General features: G+C 48.5%; 1 protein-coding gene across 4 annotated transcripts; it reads right to left on the reverse strand.

The window, feature by feature from the left end:
• Positions 1 to 4,936: 4,936 nt before the first annotated feature.
• TMEM150A (transmembrane protein 150A) lies at positions 4,937 to 18,789 on the reverse strand. 4 transcript variants are annotated; one of them, XM_066593119.1, is made up of 8 exons: positions 18,713 to 18,789; positions 15,716 to 15,894; positions 13,268 to 13,315; positions 11,835 to 11,921; positions 11,660 to 11,727; positions 11,310 to 11,437; positions 9,376 to 9,553; positions 4,937 to 7,993 (listed from the first exon to the last, which is right to left on the reverse strand). In XM_066593119.1, the coding sequence occupies exons 2-8, from the start codon at positions 15,778 to 15,780 to the stop codon at positions 7,752 to 7,754; spliced, it is 816 nt and encodes a 271-aa protein (XP_066449216.1). In that variant the 5' UTR covers positions 15,781 to 15,894; positions 18,713 to 18,789; the 3' UTR covers positions 4,937 to 7,751. The 4 variants fall into 4 exon arrangements, with proteins under 4 accessions (XP_066449216.1, XP_066449215.1, XP_066449214.1 ...); XM_066593118.1 differs by having other exon boundaries at positions 18,689 to 18,784; XM_066593117.1 differs by having other exon boundaries at positions 18,642 to 18,719.
• Positions 18,790 to 22,652: the final 3,863 nt, after the last annotated feature.

Genomic DNA, 22,652 nt, shown 5'->3' on the forward strand with positions numbered 1-22,652 from the left:
ACTAATTACACTAATTGGCCATGTCAATCAGCGGGGCCGTTGGTTGCGTGTCTTTTGCACGTGGAAAAAGTACAGCTAAAAACAGAGGTGTGCGCAAGAACTGGAAATCTGATTCACTAATGCGAACACGCCCGTGTGACTCAAGCGTTATTGTTAGAGATGAGCGAGTGTACTCGGAAAAGCACTACTCGCTCGAGTAATTTGCTTTATCCGAGTATCGCTGTGCTCGTCCCTGAAGATTCGGGTGCCGGCACGGAGCGGGGAGCTGCAGGGGAGAGCGGGGAGGAACGGAGGGGAGATCTTTCTCTCCCTCTCTCCCGCCCACTCTCCCCTGCTCCCCGCTGCGACTCACCTGTCAGCCGCAGCGGCACCCGAATCTTCAGACCCGAGCACAGCGATACTTGGATAAAGCAAATTACTCGAACGAGTAGTGCTTTTCCGAGTACGCTCACTCATCTCTAGTTATTGTTGATACTGTAAGGAAGGAAGGGGGGGGGGGGGTGTATTTGTCTTTTTGTTTTTTGGCAGGTAAGCACTCCTTTCTACACTCCCCACACACGGTCATTGGTTGCTGAGTTCACTGCCCACATGTACGAAAATCCATAAGCGCGGGGCTCCTTGAATGCGCACTGACTTGTTTGCTGCCGCAGTCTCTTCCATGGTTCACTTAGCATTAATGAGCAAAAAAGTGAAAAGCGGAAGTTTGCATTGTGCAAACAGCAATGTACAGGCATATAATATATACACGCCGTTTGCTTACCTTGGAAAATGGCGGCCCTAATGTTCAGCCTGTCAACCAAGTGATCTGTCGGAGACCGCTGTGACGGTACGATATCACCTAAAATTTTGTTTTTGAGCGTATATTTGGAATATAACCCCCCTTTGTAAAGGTAACTTCACTGTACAACTATGCTTGTTGCCTATAGCAACTAATCACAACAGCTTTCATTTTTCCAGAGCCGTTTAACTCCTTAGTGACCGGACTATCTTCTTTTTGCGTCCTGTTTTGCCGGGCTATGTCTGAAGAGAGATCGCACGGCAATCTCCCTCCAAACATCGCGGCTGCTTCTTACAGCCGACACCCGGCGGCAACAGCTCCAATAAGCCGCACAGCTCATCGGGACTGTTAACCCTTTAAATGCCGCTGTCAATTGTGACAGCGGCATTTACATCCTCCTAACGATGTACGGGGGTCTTGTACGGCCCCCTGCGATGAGATCGCAGGAAGCCGTGCAAGTGTCATGGCAGCCGGGGTCCTTCTGAAAGGCCCCGGGGCTGTCATGGCAGAATACCTATGAAACCATGCCTGTGGGTTGGCTTGATAGACTGCCTGCCCGATCGCAGTATGTTATAATGCTATGGCATTGCATCATACTGCAGGAGCGATCAAAGTATCGCAAGTTGTTGTCCCCTGTGGGGACTAAAAAAAAGTAAAAATAAGATTAATAAAGTTTTACTAATTATAAAAAATAAAATAAAGTGCAGCCCTTTTCCATATTTATAATAAAAGAATCTAAATAAAACAAAAATACATATTTGGTATCAGTGCGTCCGTAAAAGTCTGATTGATCAAAGTAATGCAGTATTTACCCCACACGGTGAACGTCGTCAGAAAAAAAAACAAAACACCAGAAATGTACTTTTTTGGTCACCCTGTCTCCAAGAAAAAAATGCAATAAAGAGCAATCAAAAAGTCGATGTATTCCGAAATGGTACCACCGGCAACTACAAGACGTCCCACAAAAAATGAGCCCCACTCAACTATGTTGATGGAAGAATAAAAAAAAGCTATTGCGCACAGAAGGCGGCAGAAAAATTTTTTAAAAAATTAAATGTCCTAATACAAGTAGTAGAGCGAAAATAATAAAAAAAAAAATGTTTGGCATCGTAATCGTACTGACCCATAGAATAAAGTTATCGTGTAATTTTTGTTGCCGTTTGTGCGCCGTAGAAACAAGACACAAAAAAAAAAAACTTGCAATAAACTGGCCCTTATACAGCTAAGTCGATGGATAAATAAAAGAGTTACGATTTTTTTTTTAAAGGTGGGGGTAGGAAAAAACGAAAATGGAAAAAACAAGCTCAGTCACTAAGGCTGGCTGCACACGGCCGTGATGGAATTCCTGCGGCGGAGCCTGTCACGGTGCCCCCCAGAGACCCCATACTTCCCTCCGGATCCGGCGTCCCAGGTCCCGCATGACGCTGCGGTGTGACGCGCCGGCCACGTCACGACACGCCCACCGCGTCACATGACGCGGCCGGCTGCATCATATGACGCGCTAGCCGCGTCATATGACGCGGTAGGGCGATTTCACGCTATCTTCCGCTGTGCTACAGCGGAAGATAGCGTGAACGGACGGCTTCCATTGACTGCAATGGAACCTAATAGCTGCAGGCAATGCAACGGATTTCCGCCGCGAATTACGCGTCGGAAATCCGTTCATGGAAAGGAGGCCTAAGGAGTTAAGAAATGAAAGCTGTGACGTGATTGGTTGCTGTGGGCAACAAGGGCAGGCTTATAGTCAGGCAGTTTTGATAAATGAGGCCCATTATGTGTATAAGGGCTCCCACACACTTGCGTTTTTTTAATGGGACTTTCTAATGTTAAAACCACATCGCACAAAAATCACAAACTTGCAATGCGGTTTTAACTTTAGAAAGTCGCATTAAAAAAACGCAAGTGTGTGGGAGCCCTGAGTCTACATCAATGCTGTGGATATGCCATACAGAAAATCCACAGTATTTACAGAACAAGCCATATAGATACCGTAGGAGATTTTCAGTACATTATAAGGTACATTAAATAGTACCATTAAAAAAAATACAACTCGTCTCGCAAAATACAAGCCCTCATACAGCGGCGGCGATGGATAAATACAAGAGTTATTGTAGAAGGGGAAGAGAAAGAAAGGGCCGCACCCTAAGGCAAGTTTCACACCGGCGAGTGCAATATCAGGCTGTGAAAAATGGCCCAATCTTGCGTTCGCCAAATTTGCCCAATGGATGTATCAAAAACACCTTGCATCACTTTGGGTAAGTAGCGATCCTCCGATGCAGCTTATAGTCACGGTAGAGGAACGCGGAGTGCCTCCCATTGTTTTCAATGAGAAACGTTGCATCGCACATGGTGCTATGCTTTGCTAGCCCAATTGAAAACAATGGGCAATGCGATGCAAGGGCACGGCCAAAGATAGGACATGCCTGCCGCGATTTTTTTCCAGTCCCCATGGCACACTTGTAGTATAATGTAATACATTACACGGTGATCTGACTGGCGGTTTATCAAAACTACTCTCCACAAGCATAGCTTGATAGCCCCCAGGGCTGCCATTGCAACTGAACTGCACCACGTGATCTCATGAAGGGGAGGGGGGTAGGATTGGGAACCCCTGAGCTGCACACAAAAAACAGGTTTACGGTACATATAATAGAAAATCGTGACTCGATCGGTAACAGACTAGTAAAGGGGGAGGGCCCTGCCAATAATTGGCTTACAATGAGCGAGGGAAGGGAGGCGGAGACAGACGGGTAGTGTAGTGGTATTTCGGTTTATTATACAAGGTGGGACACACAAAAATTAGCCATGAAGACCAGAAGAGAGCGGGAAGAGAAGTCTTGTGAGGACTGGAGGCTACATGTAGGAAGGTATCACCAGATTAGGCCTGAGATGCATGCAGAGCACAGGTTGTGGACAGCCTTGTGTGTCACGCACGGTAAGGCCTCATGTCCACGGGGAAAATCAGGCCCGCGGCGGATTCTTCATGTAGAATCTGTAGCGGGTCCCTCCTGCCCTGCGGACATAAGGCCAAAAAATAAGAATAAACTCACCTGCTCCGGACGATGCGGCTCTTCCTTCCTTCGCAGCCGGATCTTCTTTCTTCGGCTCGGCGTCGTGCCGCACGCATGCGCCGGGCACATCTGCTGGGCCGAAGAAAGATGATCTGCATCGTCCGGAACAGGTGAGTTTAATTCTGGTACGGGTCTCCCGCGGATCCGGACAGCTTCCATAAAAGGAAGCAGGAGTCGTCCCTGTGGGAGACCCACACGAAAATGGAGCATGTCCGGATTTTTTCCCGCACGCGGATCCGCGCCTGACGGGAAAAATGACATCAAATGACATGAGGCCTAAGGGTGCCTTCACACGGGCGTTTGCGTTTTTGGGCAGGCGAAAAACGCAGCGATAGGGAAAATGTGTGTCCGCTTTATAAAGTGCGTCGTCGTGCCGTTTTTCCCCCACATCGAAAAAATGATGGCTTCATATGGAAACATAGATGCAAAAAAAGCCAAAAGATAGAACATGCCACGATTTTTTGCTATCGCAACAGAGAACACATCGCCGATGTAAATGAAACCATTGAAAGACATTGGTTTCATAAATCTGTTTTTTTACTCACTTTCGCATAGAGCAAAAAAAAACAACATGTTTTAGCGTGTGTGTGGAGGGAGCATTCACACGAATATTCCCGTGCGAGTTATGTGCATGCACTGTGCTGTACACGCAATTGCAATGCACCGTTTCCCAGTGAAGTCAACGGGAAACCCTTGCGATCCTCTGAGACGCGTGAGAGTGTAATTTCACAGAAAATATGCATTTTTTTATCCCGCATCACTGTGAAAAACACGCGTTGGCAAGCACGATATCGCGCCTGTATGAATCTGGCCTGAGGGTGAACGCACACGCACACACACAAGCTCAGTATCAGTCCAAGAAATTCAGACAGATATCGCGCTTGTAAGCTGAAAACACATCACATTGCACACGGTCGTCTGAATAAGCCCTTAAATTGTGTTCACACATCTTGGAATTGTTGCAGAATTTTGGCGCTGGAGAACGGGATACTTGCTTCCAGATGCCCTCTGATCTGCGATTGGCCGAGGCAGACAGGGCATCGCTGGTCCGTTATACGGCAGGAATAATAGACCTGAGAAGACGTGATAAAATTCCACCTTTATTAACAATTAAAAAAAGCTATCCTGTAACACACAAGGCTCCCCGCCTCTGTTAGAGCAGCATATAGAACAGTGTGGATCCCCTGGGATAGCAGAGAGAACAGGAATCCCGGCTCTATCGTACTCCGGACGAGATTTCCTGTATGTGTTAAGTGGCAGTGAGGAAGTTTGTAAGAGTTTCGGACAGGAAGGGCACTTCCCACCCGGCTGAAGCAGCAACAGTCACTCTCCAGGAAAAGAAGAACTTTCCAAACAAAGCCAGACACCAAAAAAAAAAAAGTTTTAAGGCTTGTGGATACGCGACCTTGAAGTGATGACGTAACAGAACATTGCCTTTGCCCTGGTTATTTTTGCATTGTGACACCTAGTGGTTGGTCTGGTGTACTGCTTTTTTTTTTTTTTTTTTCCGTTTTATTGCCAAATACTGTACTAGTGAAAAAACATGGTGTCACCCTGGATACACACTGATAACATACAACATAGAAAACAGACGTTACCATGTCCTACATACAAAAAAAATCATCATCATGTCTTAGCAAAAAAAAAAAAAATGGAAAAGTTGTGAGGTATCAAGATTTCCATCAGCTCTACAAAGGGAATGCAAGGCAACGCAATACTTACAGTAATATGGACCTGCGTGTCGTGTAACCACGGTCGCCATTATTCATCTACTATGAGAATCGCACCAGGCTCTTTAACGCTTACGTCATACCATATAGCGGCATCCGTCACCGATGGGCGCCAGTAGTAAACATATACGGCGTGGTGTACTTTAATGGATGCCTCTGTATGGAATAGCACAATTCGCTGCAGTAAAAACGATATCCCCAATATATACGGCAAGAACGCCCTTATGTCCTCTGCCTGTATAATGGGGGACTATGCGTATATTTAAGGTGTGTGCTTTCTCGGTACATACAGGGAAAGCGCAGCGTGAAAGTAGCCTCATCTGTGCCGATTTAGTCTTTCCGATATTGTATTTACTATGTGGAATGCTAAGTTTGTATCATCCATTGGCATAAACACTCTTAGGGAACTTTCACGCAGGACGGAGTTGTCCGCAGCACTGAAGCGGATTGCGGTGTTTTTTTTTTTATTGCGGAATGAAATCTCCTGTATGTTAGAAATTTGCAATAACAATTGCGCCAGACATCCTTAGTATCCCAAAATTTAATCTTGCGGTTTTGAAGTACAGACGCGGAATTCAAGCCCCATAGGGGTAACATTATGACTCAGTAATGTCCGTGCTGACTACAGTATTTCCGTACTGTGTGAAAGGTTCCTCAGCGTGCCTTTACACATCACTGTGTAAAGGCACTCTTAGCCAAGACTGCATCTATCAAGACATTCTTTTAGCGTAGCACCATGATATTCAATGCCAATGTTCTGCCTCGCTGTACGTTCTGGAGTGCCACAGAAAAACCACAGGGTGTATCACTACAACGCTCATCACTCTCTCCGGTTTAATAAATAATTGCATTTCCCATAAAATAACATGTCTCAAGTGACTGTAAATTGTATTGTTCCTCTGCTGTTCCTCCTGGAAATACATGAATAAAGTGATAAGTGGGCATTACCATTCCACTTGTCCCTATTCACCGGCACTAGTCAATCAGTGCTGTCAGTAACAGTGTAGGAACAAGGAGAATGGTAACATCAAGTTGTTAACTTATTCATACATGTCCAGGAGGAGTAACAGAGGAAAGGCACACCACACAGTTCTGAGAAAATAGGTTACAGAATTGTTATTTCTAATGGAGAATACAACTATATACTCATGTCAGGAGAGCTGACCGATCTTATTTAAAAAGGGGTACTCCGACCATAGTCATTAATGTCATATCTATAGCATCTCTCTCTATGGGAATTATGGAAACGGTTGAACAAGTGTAGATTTCTACAGGGACGCTGAACACCAGTCTTCGAAATCAGCAGGGTTCCGACTTATCTGACATTAATATCTATGGAATACCCCTTTAAAAGTAACAGGGGGATTTAAAGAGAACAACTTTGAGATGCGCATAAAGGGTTAATCTAGTAGGCACTAAATGAGCCCAATATACTGCCTACCCCAAAACTACAGTCCAGGGGTTGCCTATATGGGCCATTCGTTTAACCCCACATGAGCACCTTCTAAACGTCCTCGTATTTTTACCATGCTCCCGTCAGATAACAGTTGCACTTTTAGGCCCGTGACACGTCGCTCGGCTCTGCTACATCGCATCCTAATGCAAGTTACCTGGCGGATTCCTTGCTATGGTTGAGTTGCAGTAACTTGAAGGTGATGTAGCAGAGCACAGTGCGATGTTTGACTGTTACCGTGTAGCCCTACTGTTACTGCGAATGCGCTAAACTAAAGTCATTGCACATGAGAAAGTCGTGTATAAAAGGTACAGGTACTTCCTTCTGGATCCGTATACTAGCGTATTAGGACTATTATTTGTACAGCTTCCATATATTTTAAGCAATGGCAGTACTATAAAAATACTCTCGCACACAAAAAAAAAAAAGAAAAAAAAAAAGAAATACAAGTGAATATATAAAAAAAAAAAAAAAAGTCCCCAAAAAGTGTTAGACGTGACAAATGTCCATGAAAAACGTGAGACTTTGTGAATACTTTTGTTTTACAGAACACATTTTGCTGCCAGTCAAGTTCTTAGGCCTATCCGGCTGTAAAAGAGTTAAAATTGGCTTACATTTCTTTATATATTTGGTAAAAACAACAAAATAAAATAAAAAGTCTTAAAAATAATCCTGAGTGTTGGGACTGGTAGGTCAATGGCCCACTGACCACTTTGTTCTTAAATCATGGCAATCCGCTCAGGGTTACAGTTAAGGTGGGTGGATGTGCTGCTGCTTCCCGGCGACTTACAACTGCGAGCGGCCGAGCTCTGCAGGGCAGCCATAATTGTGTCTGTGGAAACTGAGCCAAACTCATAAGCGAAGGTCCCGTAGAAGACCAATATGTCCAGGACAAAGATCCACTCGCAGATTGCTGCCAGATGTTGGAGGAGAAAGCTTTCATGGATGAAAAAAATGCCACCTGGGTATAAAGTTAAGGGAAATGTACTGGGAGAACAACTAGCAGTGGCTCAGCACAGTCAAAATGGACATGATTTAATAGGAACGTACATTGTATCGGTAGGAGGACTACAAGAAGTAGTCATGAGCTACAGGTGAGCTACACCCACCTCACCCTCCAGCCACTGATTGACTGCTGTCTGCCTATTACTGTGTAAAGCGAGAGCTGCCACTCATTGGCTGGAGGGCGGGGGGTGTGACTAGCTGCTGCATATGAATATGCAGGACTAGTTCTGGGTCTAAAGCCCCATTTACACTGATACAACGCTCGAACGATATTTTGAGTGACAGTTTTGAGCGATCATCTTTGCATACTTTATAGTAGCTACTATAGAATATGCAAGCGGAGCGGGACACAGCCGCGGCCTCTAATAGGAAAATACAGCTGTTTTGCATAAACACACAGCTGTATTCTTCTCCGCCCTGACTGACAGTGTCCCTGCTATGAATTCACAGCAGGACACAGGCACAGAGAATCTTATCAGCGCAGCCAGCTGATCGCTTTATTCTAGCAAGCTAGAATTCAGCGATTAACGACTCGTGCACGAAAACTGCATGATGTCCCTGCATTTAGACACAACGAGAATCACTCAAAAGACGGCTTTGAGCGATTCTCGTTGTGTCTAAAAGGGCCTTAACTGCTACTAATAAAATGCACGTTTCTCCAAAACTCCAGCACAGACACATATAGTAGACATATCACTGTAATCAGAGTGACAGGCACTACCTTATAGTGCTCTCAGTGAGGGCTGCAAGAACATAGTGATAGATTCCCTTTAAGTTGCCCACACTCCTTCAATAGCTGTTGGCCAAATGCTCATTCAGCCGGCAGCTATTTCTGCCAATTGTTCATGAGTAGAGATGAGCGAGCGTACTCGGTTCGGTTGTTTTTGCACTCAAGCACCGCTTTTTCCGAGTAACTGACTACTCGGACGAAAAGATTCGGGGGGAGCGCGGAGAGAGAGAGAGCTACCCCCCGCTCCACCACGCCGCCCCCCTGAATCTTTTCGTCCGAGTAGTCAGTTACTCGGAAAAAGCGGTACTCGAGTGCAAAAACACCCGAACCGAGTACGCTCGCTCATCTCTAGACATGAGTTTTCAATGAGGAGAGTGGAGAAAGCCAAAGTCAGACAACACTGGCAGCAGCTTATCTCAAAGGAGAATAAAAGGATTAAACATGTCCGATACTTCTTCCCCCTCTCCCAACATCATCTGTCCAGAGAAGGTCAGCAGGCCCCCAAACATACATGACAATCGTCCATTCCTGCCGAAATTAAACAACTTTTCAGTAATGTGTACGGGGGCCTTGCTTGGTTGCTCCACTCCTCTGTATGTAAAGGATACTCAGGACAAGGGATATTAAGGCCACAGTGGTCAGGCTTACGCGCAGATGTCCTACCCAGTAGTCTAGAGTACTAGTAGCCAGGTGGTAGGTGAGGATGCAGTGGAGACATACGAACAACAGGCCAGCTGGGAACGCCACACCTGCGCCAATGTAATGCAGAGACTTGGCGTAATCCACCTGTCAAGAAGAGACCGTTTAGTGATAGACCACATTATCCATAGCTACCCACACCCCAAACACCACGGATGAGGAAAAGGTACTAAACATAGTCACAGGTTATACAAGTCATTCACTTTAACCCATTCACGGCCGGGGGTTTTAAGTTTTTTACACTTTCGTCTTTTCTTCCCTACCTTCCAAAAGTCATAACTTTTTGATCTTTCCATTGACGTGGCTGTAGGAGGGCTTGTTTTTCGCTGGATGATTTGTATTTTTTGTGGCACCATTGAATGTACCATTTAATGTATTGGAAAATCTTTCAGAAATTTCCAAGTGGGGAGATATATATATATATATATAAAGCAGTTGTGCAATTTTGGGAGTTTTTACAGCGTTTACAGTGCAGTAAAAATGTCATGAAATTTATTCTGTAGTCAGTACAATTACAGGGATAGCAAATTTATAGAGTTTATTTGAAGTTCACTTTTATATTTTTGGGGGCTGTATGAGGGTTCGTTTTTTGAAGAGTGACCCGTTTGTATTGGGAAACATACTGTATGTCTTTTTGATCACTTTTTATTCAAATTATTTGGGAGCTGGGATACCAATTCTGGCATTCCATCTTTTTAAAAAAATTTTTTACAGCTTTCACCTTATAAGATAAATATTGTGATATTTTAATAGTTGGGACTTTTACATGCACGGCGATACCAAACATGTGGGGAGTTTTAATTGTTTAGATTTTTAAGGGGAAAATGGGAAGAGGTTTGTTTTTTGTAAACTTTTAATATTTTTAATGTTTATTTTACCATTATAAAAAAAATTACATTAAAAAAAAAAAATGTTTCTTTCATTTAGTCTAAATACTTCAGTATTGCAGTATATACTGTTTTTTAATGTCGTCTATGAAGCCCTACCAGAGCTTGATAAGTATATATGCATGGCAGCCTTAGGAGCTTTCAGTAGGCTCTGGGCTGCCATACAAGTCCATCAGCACTAGAGATGAGCAAGCATATTCGCTAAGGGCAATTGCTCGATCGAGTATTGCCCTTAGCGAGTACCTGCCCGCTCGAGAGACAAGATTCGGTTGCAGGCGGGGAGAGCAGGGAGGAACGGAGGGGAGATCTCTCTCTCCCTCTCTCCCCCCCCCGCTTCCCCCTGCTCATGGCCACAACTCACCTGTCACCCGCGCTGGCAGCCAAACATTTGCTCCCGAGCGGGGAGATACTCGATCGAGCTATTGTCCTTAGCGAGTATGCTCGCTCATCTCTAATCAGCACCCTCCTACCGGTATTGGGTGAATGCTAATGGAGTGTGCAAAGGGGTCCCCCCACTCCTGCTCACTACTTAGACATGCGGTCAGCTTTGACCATGGCATCAAAACAGTTAACTACGGTGATCAAAGCTAACTCTGATCTCAGCAGTTACCGGCGGCTGTCAAAAACAGCTGATAGCCCCCAGGTATGGAGCAGACTCTGCTCCCAAGCCTGGCCCATACACCCTTCATGACCACACAACGTAAATTTACATTGGGCGGTCATGCAGGGATTAAAATGTTAAAGGCCCGTGATCCCTATGATGCTCGTAGTTTGGATAAGGAGACCCGCCGTCAGGCTACGACACATGACTATTACAGAAGCAAAAGCTTGGCCAAAAAGTTTAGGTAAAGAACCCCTTGAAGTTGGCAGAGTAGCACCGCAGGAGTGAAGAAAGATACAGGAAAGCAGAACACAACTAATCTAGCACAGAGACGTACAGACGACTGTTGGCTTACCTGGAAGTTTCCCACCATGACTAGTCCTGCCGCGTTGGTGCAGCCGGAGATCAGAGCAACAGTGTTCAGCCAGGAGCTGTGGCTGAGCTCGATGACCTGACTGTATCTCAGCAAACAGATCATCACCACTGAGAGAGAGGAGAGTCAGGGAGGAGGGAGGGACGGAGGACACGGGGCTCAGGATGAATGGGGAGAAACGTGCTGGGGTGGAAAGATGGCAACAGGGTGGGGGGTGATAAGTGTAATGGGAGAAGAGATGGGGAAGATGATGTGAGTGTGGGTAGAAGGGAAAGACAATGGTGGAAAATGCGGACAGTGAAGATACATGAGGTTTCTTGGGGATCACTCACCCATAAAGGCTCCAACATTTCCGATCAGACTGAAGAGACAGCTCTCGGGTGGATACGTCCCGCACTTACTGATCGGACAAGAGAATAGATACAAGAACCATAGGTGTAAGTCACTGATAACACAAGCCTGGAGAAGACACCAAATATGAGAGCGGTAAACAGATAGCAAAGTTACCTGATAAGGGGGACGTCATCCAGGGTACAGCATGTCTTGGGTGACCCCTGCTTAGCGTTGTCATCGGAACATGTCACGTTGTACGTCCTGCGAAGAGGGTCCATGCACCACATTACATAAGGATACCCATATACACTATCCGAGCAAATGTAATTGGGCACCTGAGCAAGAATCAAAAGTAGTATATATTTCCATATGTTAATACTTAGTGGGGGCTTCCTTTGATCCTAATGACATCAGATACTCTCCATGGCATACTTTCTACTAACGTCTGATACTAACTGAAGTGTATTTCCCTCCATTCATCCTGCAAACCTATGGCAAGTTCTCTCAAAGAAGATGCATTGGCCCATCTGTAATGGTGCAAGGTGCGTCATCATTGGACAGTTGAGCAATGGAGGAACATTTTAAGAAGTGACGAATCGCACTACTCCACCAAATCAGATTGACATACCTGGGTGTTGAGGATACTTGGGGAACATCTTTTGCCTGAATGTGTTGTGCCAACAGTTAAGTACGGCGGAGGTTCCATTATGGTCTAGGGATGTTTTACGTGGCATGGTCTCAGTCTGTTGGTTGTAGTAGCAAGAATAATGAACATGGAGGTGCACCCTGACATGCTAGACAATAATGTGCTGCTGACAATGCAGCAATACTCTGGGAATGGTCGGCCATACTTCCAACAAGTCAACGCACCGCGTCACACATCCTATACTATTTTACATTGGTTTCAGGATATGGATGTTCCATGATTGGACCGGCTGCACAGAGTCCCGATCTGAACCCTACTGAACATCTTTGGGAAGAACTGGAAGGTTGGGTCAGGAAATATGAACAGCGTCCATCTTCTTTGAGAGAACTCTCCAGACCTTTGCAGGACAAATGGAAGGAAATACCAGCTGAAGTGTATCAGACGTTAGTAGAAAGTATGCCACAGAGTGTATCCGATGTCATGAGGGTCAAAGGAGCCCCACTAAGTATTAACATATGGAAATAAAGCCTTCTTTTGGTTCTTGCTCTATTACTCTTGGTAGGATAGTGTACTACAGCAAACCTGGGCAGTACCTGAGCCTGTCAAGGAAACTAATAGTATAGAGAGTCCCATGACCCAGCCCTACATATTTTTATAGCGTCCCTCTTATATAATCAGGGTGGGGTAACAATTTTCATTCCGGATTGATTAAACATGTTCTATTCTCCAAGTCTTAACACTTCTGCTTCCAGGTCTGGTTGCTATATACTGCGTTCTGGCCGGCTATACTGTCATCCTGACGTCATTAGGACTGTACAAGCGGTTACATCCTGACTGTGTCATCTATGGGGGAATAATGGCTTACTGCCCAGTCCGGGAGCTGCATACATGTGTCCGTCCCCTAAAGCTACAGCGGTCAGTATATACACAATGGAAGAATAATGATGCGAGTGTTTTATACCAGTTCTCCACAGGACACACGTGATGGTTCATCACAGCCATTGCGTACCTGGAGGAGAGGAGACCAGATGACAGCGTTACCGGAATTTCATCAACATTCGCTGCGATACAGAAGCAAAGCTCACACTTTCCAACTAGTGCCTAACCAGGTAATCTCCAGGTTTGGCCTGCCCAATATGGCCACTAGCACTCCTGTCAGCTCTATATTAGTATAGTATTTCCTCCATTCACTGTTGTCTCGTCTGACCATACCATGGACCGCTTATGTAGATGCCTAGAGATCATCATGTCTACAATCACATCTATACTTCTTGCAGGGTCTGCTGCTCCCCATGTGCACAGGTCCTATAACCACAGGTAACCTGAAGCAGCTTTAGATTAACCCTTTCCAATACAGTGTTAGCCCTCGTCCGACATGAAGATTTCCTTACATTGCTTCAACGTCAGACCCATGTTTATGCAGGACAGCTCTCCGCATACTGTAACATACATGTGCAGAACAGCCTCAGACATCGGAGCTATGCAGGGAAATCTTAATGTCGGATGAGGGCCGACGCTGGATTGTAAAATGTTAATTAAAAAAATAAATAAATATACATTTGCTAATAGGATCATCATGAAATCATTTTTATGTGTTTCTGTTGAGCAATTCCAAGGAATCCACAATACATTGGGTGCGGGTGGCAGGGAAATTGGATTGCAAAGGGTTAAAGGGGTTGTCCAGATGCTTTACAATTTTTTTTAAACATAGTGTTTCTCCGAAAACAAGACACTGCCTTATATTAATTTTTGCCCCAAAAGGGGTACAGTGTCTAATTTTTGGGAAGGGAGGGTGTGGGGGGGGGCTTATACTCACCTGGTCCGCAGTGTCCTGATGTCTTCCGATGGTCTTCGGTGACTGACATCACTGAGTGGCTGTGATTGTCTCATCGAGCGCTGGCTGTGATTGGCTGGCTGTGGCTCGATTAGCAAAATCACAGAGCACGCTTTGCTGGAGGTGGGGTACTCAAAGCCCCGTCACCAGGAAGAAGCTCAGCTGTCAGACGGGGAGGACGCAGTTTGCCGTAGTGCCACCGGAGACTATTGGGACGTCATGGACCAGGTGAGTACAGATTTTTTTTTAATGCAGGTTAGCTAGGTCTTATTTTGGGGAGGCCTTATATTCCGAGCTTCCCCTGAAAAACAGGGTAGGTCTTATTATCAGGGTAGGTCCTATTTTTGGGGAAACGCGGTAGATCCAAAATGTGTGAAAACAATAAAAAGGTTATGGTACTTACCCATCCTCAGTCCCGATGATCAAGCACTGCAGCCCCCGCAGTCGTTGTTGTGGAACGGAAACCACTTGACCTCTACAGAAGTGAGATGGCGTTCTCCTGGCATCACCGCTCATATGCTAGGAGCCATGATTGCAGGTAAACGGTACCTGACAGCTGCAACGGTGAGGTGGTTTCCAAACCGAAGACCAGGAGGACTGCGACGCTGCAGCGCTGGATCACCACGACGGGTAAGTGCCACTACTTTTATCCTTTTCACACATTTGGATCGAGATTTTAAAAAAATTGCAGAGTATTCAGACAACCCCTTTAAAGAAGGGGAGTGTTGAGAAAAGGCTGAAAGAGATTTTCCTGTGTTAGACATTACTGTATATTCAGATGATGCCATAAATGTGATTGGTTGTTTCTGTAACTCCTATAGCTTTGAAGAAAGCTGTGCATCTCTGTGTTTGACTAACTATACCGGATGTGGCCACTGCTAGCCTCCTCGGAACCACTACCACTACTACCCATCATATGTTTATGGCATGTTCTGAGGATAGAAACCCCTTTAACTAAGTTTTCTACACATGTATTAAACATGGATATAGGGGAGGCTTTCACAGGCTTCAGGGGCAGAACTATAGGAGGTGCAGAGACTGCAGCAGTACCTGAGGGTGCCCAAACACCCATCATCGACCTGTGGGGGGAGCCCCATTTGAAATTTGCAGTTAGAGGTTTTCCAGGATTATGCTACTGAGGACATATCTACAGGATAGTTAATCAACAGTTGATTGAAGGGGTCCGCAGTTCAGGATCCCCGCCGATCAGTTGTTGAAAAGGCATTGAGGCCAAGCGCCACAGCCTCTTCTCAGCCTGTGATGAAATGTTCGTCAGCCATATGGCCTGAGAGAGGCTCCGTCCAATTCAAGTGAATGGGACTGAGCTGCAATACCAAGCACAGCCACTATACAATGTACGGCGCTGTGCCTGGCATGGACAGTGGAGCTCACTGAAGCGCCATTGTCATTTCAATCAGTAGGGATCCTGAAAGGCCCATTGATCCACTACCTGTCCTGAGGATAAATCACTAATAGTATAGTGCCGCACATAGCGGCTGCATTCAGTAAACAGACCTTACTCCTAATGAGCCATCCAACATTCGGAGAAGAATATGTCAAGCTGAGGCAACTTACACAATCCATATCCCGGGAATGGAAAATGCAGTCAGGCTGATGGGTAGGACAATCCAGCCAGTCATTAGTGAGGAAGGTCCAGGGGTCAAGGGAGGGGGACGAGCAGGCGGTACTGGAAACTCCACCACGAAACATCAGCAGGCACTCACCACCGGATCAAGGGCCATTTCACTGACCACCTGTATGAGGGCAGAACAGGATACGGTCACAGCTCTGGGGGACATTGGTGTCACTTACCTGAGTAAGGCTGGCCATACCCTTCGGCGAGAGCTCTCTCCCGGCCCCCCTACATACGCGGGTAAGGTTGGCCACACCCTTCGGCGAGAGCTCTCTCTCTCGGCCCCCCTACATACGCGAGTAAGGTTGGCCATACCCTTCGGCGACAGCTCTCTCTCCCGGCCCCCCTACATATGCAAGTAAGGTTGGCCATACCCTTCGGCGACAGCTCTCTCTCCCGGCCCCCCTACATACGCAAGTAAGGTTGGCCATACCCTTCGGCGACAGCTCTCTCTCCCGGCCCCCCTATGTACGCGAGTAAGGTTGGCCATACCCTTCAGCAACAGCTCTCTCTCCCGGCCCCCCTACATACGCAAGTAAGGTTGGCCATACCCTTCGGCGACAGCTCTCTCTCCCGGCCCCCCTATGTACGCGAGTAAGGTTAGCCATACCCTTCGGCGACGGCTCTCTCTCCCGGCCCCCCTACATATGCGAGTAAGGTTGGCCATACCCTTCGGCGACAGCTCTCTCTCCCGGCCCCCCTACATACGCGAGTAAGGTTGGCCATACCCTTCGGCGACAGCTCTCTCTCCCAGCCCCCCTACATACGCGAGTAAGGTTAGCTATACCCTTCAGCAACAGCTCTCTCCCGTCCCCCCTACGTAGGCCAGTAAGGTTGGCCATACCCTTCAGCAACAGCTCTCTCTCCCGGCCCCCCTACGTAGGCCAGTAAGGTTGGCCATACCCTTCGGCGACAGCTCTCTCTCCCGGCCCCCCTACGTAGGCCAGTAAGGTTGGCCATACCCTTCGGCGACAGCTCTCTCTCCCGGCCCCCCTACGTAGGCCAGTAAGGTTGGCCATACCCTTCGGCGACAGCTCTCTCTCCCGGCCCCCCTACATACGCGAGTAAGGTTAGCTATACCCTTCAGCAACAGCTCTCTCCCGGCCCCCTTACGTAGGCCAGTAAGGTTGGCCATACCCTTCAGCAACAGCTCTCTCCCGGCCCCCCTACGTAGGCCAGTAAGGTTGGCCATACCCTTCGGCGACAGCTCTCTCTCCCGGCCCCCCTACGTAGGCCAGTAAGGTTGGCCATACCCTTCGGCGACAGCTCTCTCTCCCAGCCCCCCTACGTAGGCCAGTAAGGTTGGCCATACCCTTCGGCGACAGCTCTCTCTTCCGGCCCCCCTACGTATGCGTACATTTAGTCTGTCTGAGCAGGTAGAGCTGCTCTCAGATACCTCCGGCAGCGGCTCGTGCCTCGAGAACAGAAGGATCGGGCAGATACAATCCAGCAGTGATGACACCATACCCGTCAGATGTATATCTACCACACGCCCGGCCTGACAGATGTACATGGAAGCTCTTCTAGTTATGGCCCCCGTGCCGGCGCTCTAGGACTACTTCTCGGTATTTTATGAAGTGTGCCTTTTACACCAGAGAGGTGCATCCTGTAGACTCAAATGTCTTATCGGGGGAGGAGTTCCATAAATACGGAACTCTTCACGGGGGTCATTTTAAATTGGTTTGCGTTTAAAAACCCCCCCAAAAAAACGCATCTGATGGCACCAATGTTTCAGCAATTCTTTTGGTTTCCATGCATGTCCTAATTTGGTCCTAATTTGGTCCTAATTTGGTCCTAATTTGGTCCGTGTTCATAGACCAAAATCACCCATTGAAGGGTACGTCAAAAAAAAAAAATGCAGCAAATACGCAACAGCATCTGTATTCAGTACGGATTTTTTTGCGCACTGTTCTTGTCGGCCATAAGAAAACTAGCATCACTTTAGCACGCAGTGAACACGGACTGCACATACGCACATTAAAAACACACATATATGGAAAACCGTGCGTTTTTTCACATACCAAAATTTCCTTAAGGAAAACTAAACGAGCGCCGACCGCCATGCGCGTCAGTCAGGGTTACATCGGGGGGGGAGAATTCAGCGGGCATAAAAGCACAATATGGCGGCTTAACACGGTCAGATCTGCGCTCACATATCCTGCGGGCAGAAATAGTACCATGGTAGATACACCCATCTGTACGAAAAGGTCCTTCTTTCATAGCGCAAGAATGTTGCGCTAAAGCACGTGCAATTGCACTTACGGCCGGCTTATACACACGCACACACGTGTATTAAGCGTGCAAAATTTGCACGTGATATACTCAGTGAATAGAAGCATTGATTTCAATGGGTTTGGTCACGTACGTTTTTTTGCGCACACATCTGCAGCACGAAAAAGAGTAAACAAAACGCAGCGTGTCCCATTTTCGCGTGCATTGAGCACGAAAATAGGACACATGACACTAACTACACTTGCAATCAACAGGAGCGCGCTTGCATGTTTTTTTGCGTGCACAAATACGCAGGGCATACGTGTGCAAGAAATACGCGCATGCGAATACACAACGGCCAGCGCGCAAATATACAGTTAAAATGCAGGCGTGCTTCCGCCCGTGTGCAGCCTTACAGCGTGCGCTGGCGTGCGCGGGGCTCATGCAGGCTGGGCACTGATGGAAGCGACATCTCTGTACAGCGCTGCAGAATATGCTGGCTCTATAGACATGTATATACAGGACTATGCATGCACACCTTTGTGTATACAGACAGCTGCACACGCTGCTGGGCACACAGCACATAACGGACACGTCACGTACAACACACTGCACTCACACCGCCAGCTGCACACCAGTCTCCCCACGGATACCCACCCGCTCCCCTCTGCCCCTGGGTCCCCCGGAGCCTTCACAGCACAGACCTTCAACTCATTAAAGTGCCTTACATCGAGGTGGCTCACGGGAATTGTAGTCCAGGGAGCTCTGCCCAGTATAGCCCCTGAAGACGGAACGGACTACGTTACCCGGCATCACTTGCGGGAAAAGCGTCACGTAACAGGTAATGAGATTGTCAGGAACGTGTTGACGTACAGAGGTGGGCGGAGAGGACAGCGCGTTGACGTCACAGGGTGTGCTCAGGCTTGTGTAAACAACGCCTCGTTGTGGGAGAGTTTATAGCTGCGGGGAGCATCAGGGTGGCGCACGGGAGGCAGTCCGAGAGTGGTGGGGGGCTGGGGAGCAGTGTGGGGGCGCACGGGTGGCAGCAGGGGAATGGTGAGGAGCAGTGTTGGGGCAGCTGGGGAATGGTGGGGTGCTGGGGAGCAGTAGGGGGGCAGCCGGAGAGTGGTGGGGACCAGTGTGGGGGCGCATGGGAGGCAGCTGGGGAATGGTGGGGTGCTGGGGAGCAGTGCGGGGGCAGCCAGGGAGTGGTGGGGACCAGTGTGGGGGCGCATGGGAGGCAGCTGGGGAATGGTGGGGTGCTGGGGAGCAGTAGGGGGGCAGCCGGAGAGTGGTGGGGACCAGTGTGGGGGCGCATGGGAGGCAGCTGGGGAATGGTGGGGTGCTGGGGAGCAGTGCGGGGGCAGCCAGGGAGTGGTGGGGACCAGTGTGGGGGCGCATGGGAGGCAGCTGGGGAATGGTGGGGTGCTGGGGAGCAGTAGGGGGGCAGCCAGGGAGTGGTGGGGACCAGTGTGGGGGCGCATGGGAGGCAGCTGGGGAATGGTGAGATGCTGGGGAGCAGTAGGGGGGCAGCTGGGGAATGGTGGGGTGCTGGGGAGCAGTGTGGGGGCAGCCGGAGAGTGGTGGGGACCAGTGTGGGGGCGCATGGGAGGCAGCTGGGGAATGGTGAGATGCTGGGGAGCAGTAGGGGGGCAGCCAGGGAGTGGTGGGGACCAGTGTGGGGCGCATGGGAGGCAGCTGGGGAATGGTGGGGTGCTGGGGAGCAGTGTGGGGGCAGCCGGAGAGTGGTGGGGACCAGTGTGGGGGCGCATGGGAGGCAGCTGGGGAATGGTGAGATGCTGGGGAGCAGTAGGGGGGCAGCCAGGGAGTGGTGGGGACCAGTGTGGGGGCGCATGGGAGGCAGCTGGGGAATGGTGGGGTGCTGGGGAGCAGTGCGGGGGCAGCCAGGGAGTGATGGGGACCAGTGTGGGGGCGCATGGGAGGCAGCTGGGGAATGGTGGGGTGCTGGGGAGCAGTGCGGGGGCAGCCAGGGAGTGGTGGGGACCAGTGTGGGGGCGCATGGGAGGCAGCTGGGGAATGGTGGGGTGCTGGGGAGCAGTGCGGGGGCAGCCAGGGAGTGGTGGGGACCAGTGTTGGGGCGCATGGGAGGCAGCTGAGGAATGGTGGGGTGCTGGGGAGCAGTGCGGGGGCAGCCGGAGAGGTGGGGGCGCAGGGGAGGCATCGAGGAATGGTGAGGTGTGGGGGTGCACGGGAGGCAGCAGGGGAATAGTGGGGTGCAGTGTGGGGGTACACAGGAGGCTTCTAGGAATGGTGAGGTGCTGGGGAGCAGTGCGGGGGCAGCCAGGCAGTGGTGGGGGCACATGGGAGGCAGCTGGGGAATGGTGGGGTGCTGGTCAGCATTGTGGAGGTGAACAGGGGAGGGAGTGGTGGGGTGCTGGTCAGCATTGGGAAGGCCCTCAGGGTTACCATGTATTTAAGTTTATCATGGTAGAATGCCTAAAAAATCGACTACTCCGCCATACTGAAGTACTGCAGTATAGTATATAAGCACCCAAATGATTACAAGTTCAAGCCTCTTGTGGGCACTAAAAAAAAGTGTAAAAGTTTTTTTTAATAATTACGAAGAACACTTCCCCCATACTTATGATTAACAAGAAAAGCCTATCTGTATCCGGTCTGTAAATGTCCAACCTATTAGGATCATGCACAGTGAGCTGTCAGAAAAAGAATACACCGCGCCAAAATTGGGCGCTTTTTCTTTCTTATCAGGCCTTCTGCGTGGAAAATGTAACTTTAAAAAAAGTGCTGAATACGTCACATGTCCCCCAAAATGGTACAAATAGAAACTACAGGTTGTCCTGCAAAAACACAAGCCCTCAAGCAGCTGCTTTGATAAAAAATAAAAACACTAGTAGAATTTTTTTCCCCACTCTGTCCCTCACAACAAATGATACATTATATGTACCCCAAAATGATGACACAACGAGAAAGAAGAAAGAAGATCCAATGCGACGGATGGGAGACCCTCAGCGTCCAGATAGGTAGGGGACCCGCTGCGGGAATCTGTGCTGGTCTCCCACACATGCGATCCGCGCCCATAGGGAATCATTGGGTACCTGCGGATGTCATTTTTCCCTGGCGTGCGAATAAACACCCACAGCATGCTTCATTTTCTGCGGTTTTCCCGCACGGACTGCTTCCATTGAAGTCAATGGAAGCCGCCTGATCTGCGACACAGATGACACTGCGGCTGTGTCGCAGATCAAAAAGAAAGCAGGAGATTTGAAAAATAAAGAATGGCGCATGTGCGCGACACACCGCCGGCGGGCCTGGAAGCATCTGCTGTGCAGAAGAAAGGAGATCCAACCGCGTCGGGACAGGTGAGGAAATGTCTTTTTTGGCCTCCTTTTTTGAGGGGTTGGGGGGCAAGGTGACAAAAACTACATTTCTAGCATTCTGGTATTGTCTTGTGCAAGGCATGGCTTGATAGGCAATCTGCAATGGCAGCCCAGGACAACAGCAGGCATGGCAATCGCATCGCAGGGGGCAGTGCGGGAACATTGATCAGGGCATTTAAATGCCGCTGTCAGAATTAACTGTAGCAAATTGTTGACACCTTCAATCAGCGGCGCTGCTAATATGAGCTGTCGCCGGCAGGCATCGGCTGGAATAAACAGCCGGTAGCCGCATTGTGTGTTGCACTGGTCTGAACCGTCACCTTTATAGGAATGCACAATGCTCAGTAGACCCACGATCGGGCTAGGACACACATACGGCTTAGCAAGAAAAATTGACCATTTACGTATTTTGCCCCACAGCGCAGTTGCTGCAGATTTTTCGCAGTGGAAAACCATAGAGCAAAATCTGCACCATTTGATGGCGATTTTGACACGTGACAGAGCAGACATCGCCCCTTCCAGTGGAAGAATTTGGGGATGTTTTTGCGGTGGATTTTCATGCTGCAAACACAACACATCCTTACAGGGTTCCATCAATAGAAAAAAGAAAAGTTCTACTTAGCTATTCCTCCCCCGTCAGTCTTCTTACTGCATCTTCTCCTGAGTCCTGCAGTCCTCCTGGGTCACCTCACCTCCAGCCGGCCGATAATTCTTCCAGTGATGAAGCGTACATTGCTTGCATTTTCCCACCTGCAGGTGAATGTACACTACCTCACTAGTGACGTAGTGTTCACTGCCTAGCAGGGAGTGCCGATCTATTCCAGAGACTGCGCATGCTCGCCGTTTCGCAGCAAGCGTTCATATACTATTGTCGCCAAACAGCTGGCATGCGCAGTCTCGGTAATAGCTCGGTATTCTCTGCTAGGCAGTGAATGTTACATCACTAGTGACGTAGCCTACACTGACCTGCAGGAACAAGAATGGTGAGAATGGCCGCATCATAACAAGAAGAAAAGGATCCATCCGGCTTGCGGTGAGGTGACCCGGGGAACTAGGGAAGACAGGAGAAGATCAGTAAGGAGAAGATGCGGTGAGAAAACTGACGGGGAAGGATTAGGCTGGTATTGATTTTTTTTTTCTAATGACAAAACCCCTTTAATATTCCTGGGGTCTGCATGAGTAATAGGTCCCACAGGCTGGGTTCACACAGGGTGTATTCCCGTCAGAAATCTCGCGGTTTGACCGCAGCAAAAACCGCGAGATTTCTGCCGGGAGAACCGCCGCGGCAGCTTTGAAGCGGCCCGGCCGC

This window comes from Eleutherodactylus coqui, chromosome 2 (assembly GCF_035609145.1).
Source record: "Eleutherodactylus coqui strain aEleCoq1 chromosome 2, aEleCoq1.hap1, whole genome shotgun sequence".
In the NCBI taxonomy this organism is placed as follows: Eukaryota; Metazoa; Chordata; class Amphibia; order Anura; family Eleutherodactylidae; genus Eleutherodactylus; species Eleutherodactylus coqui.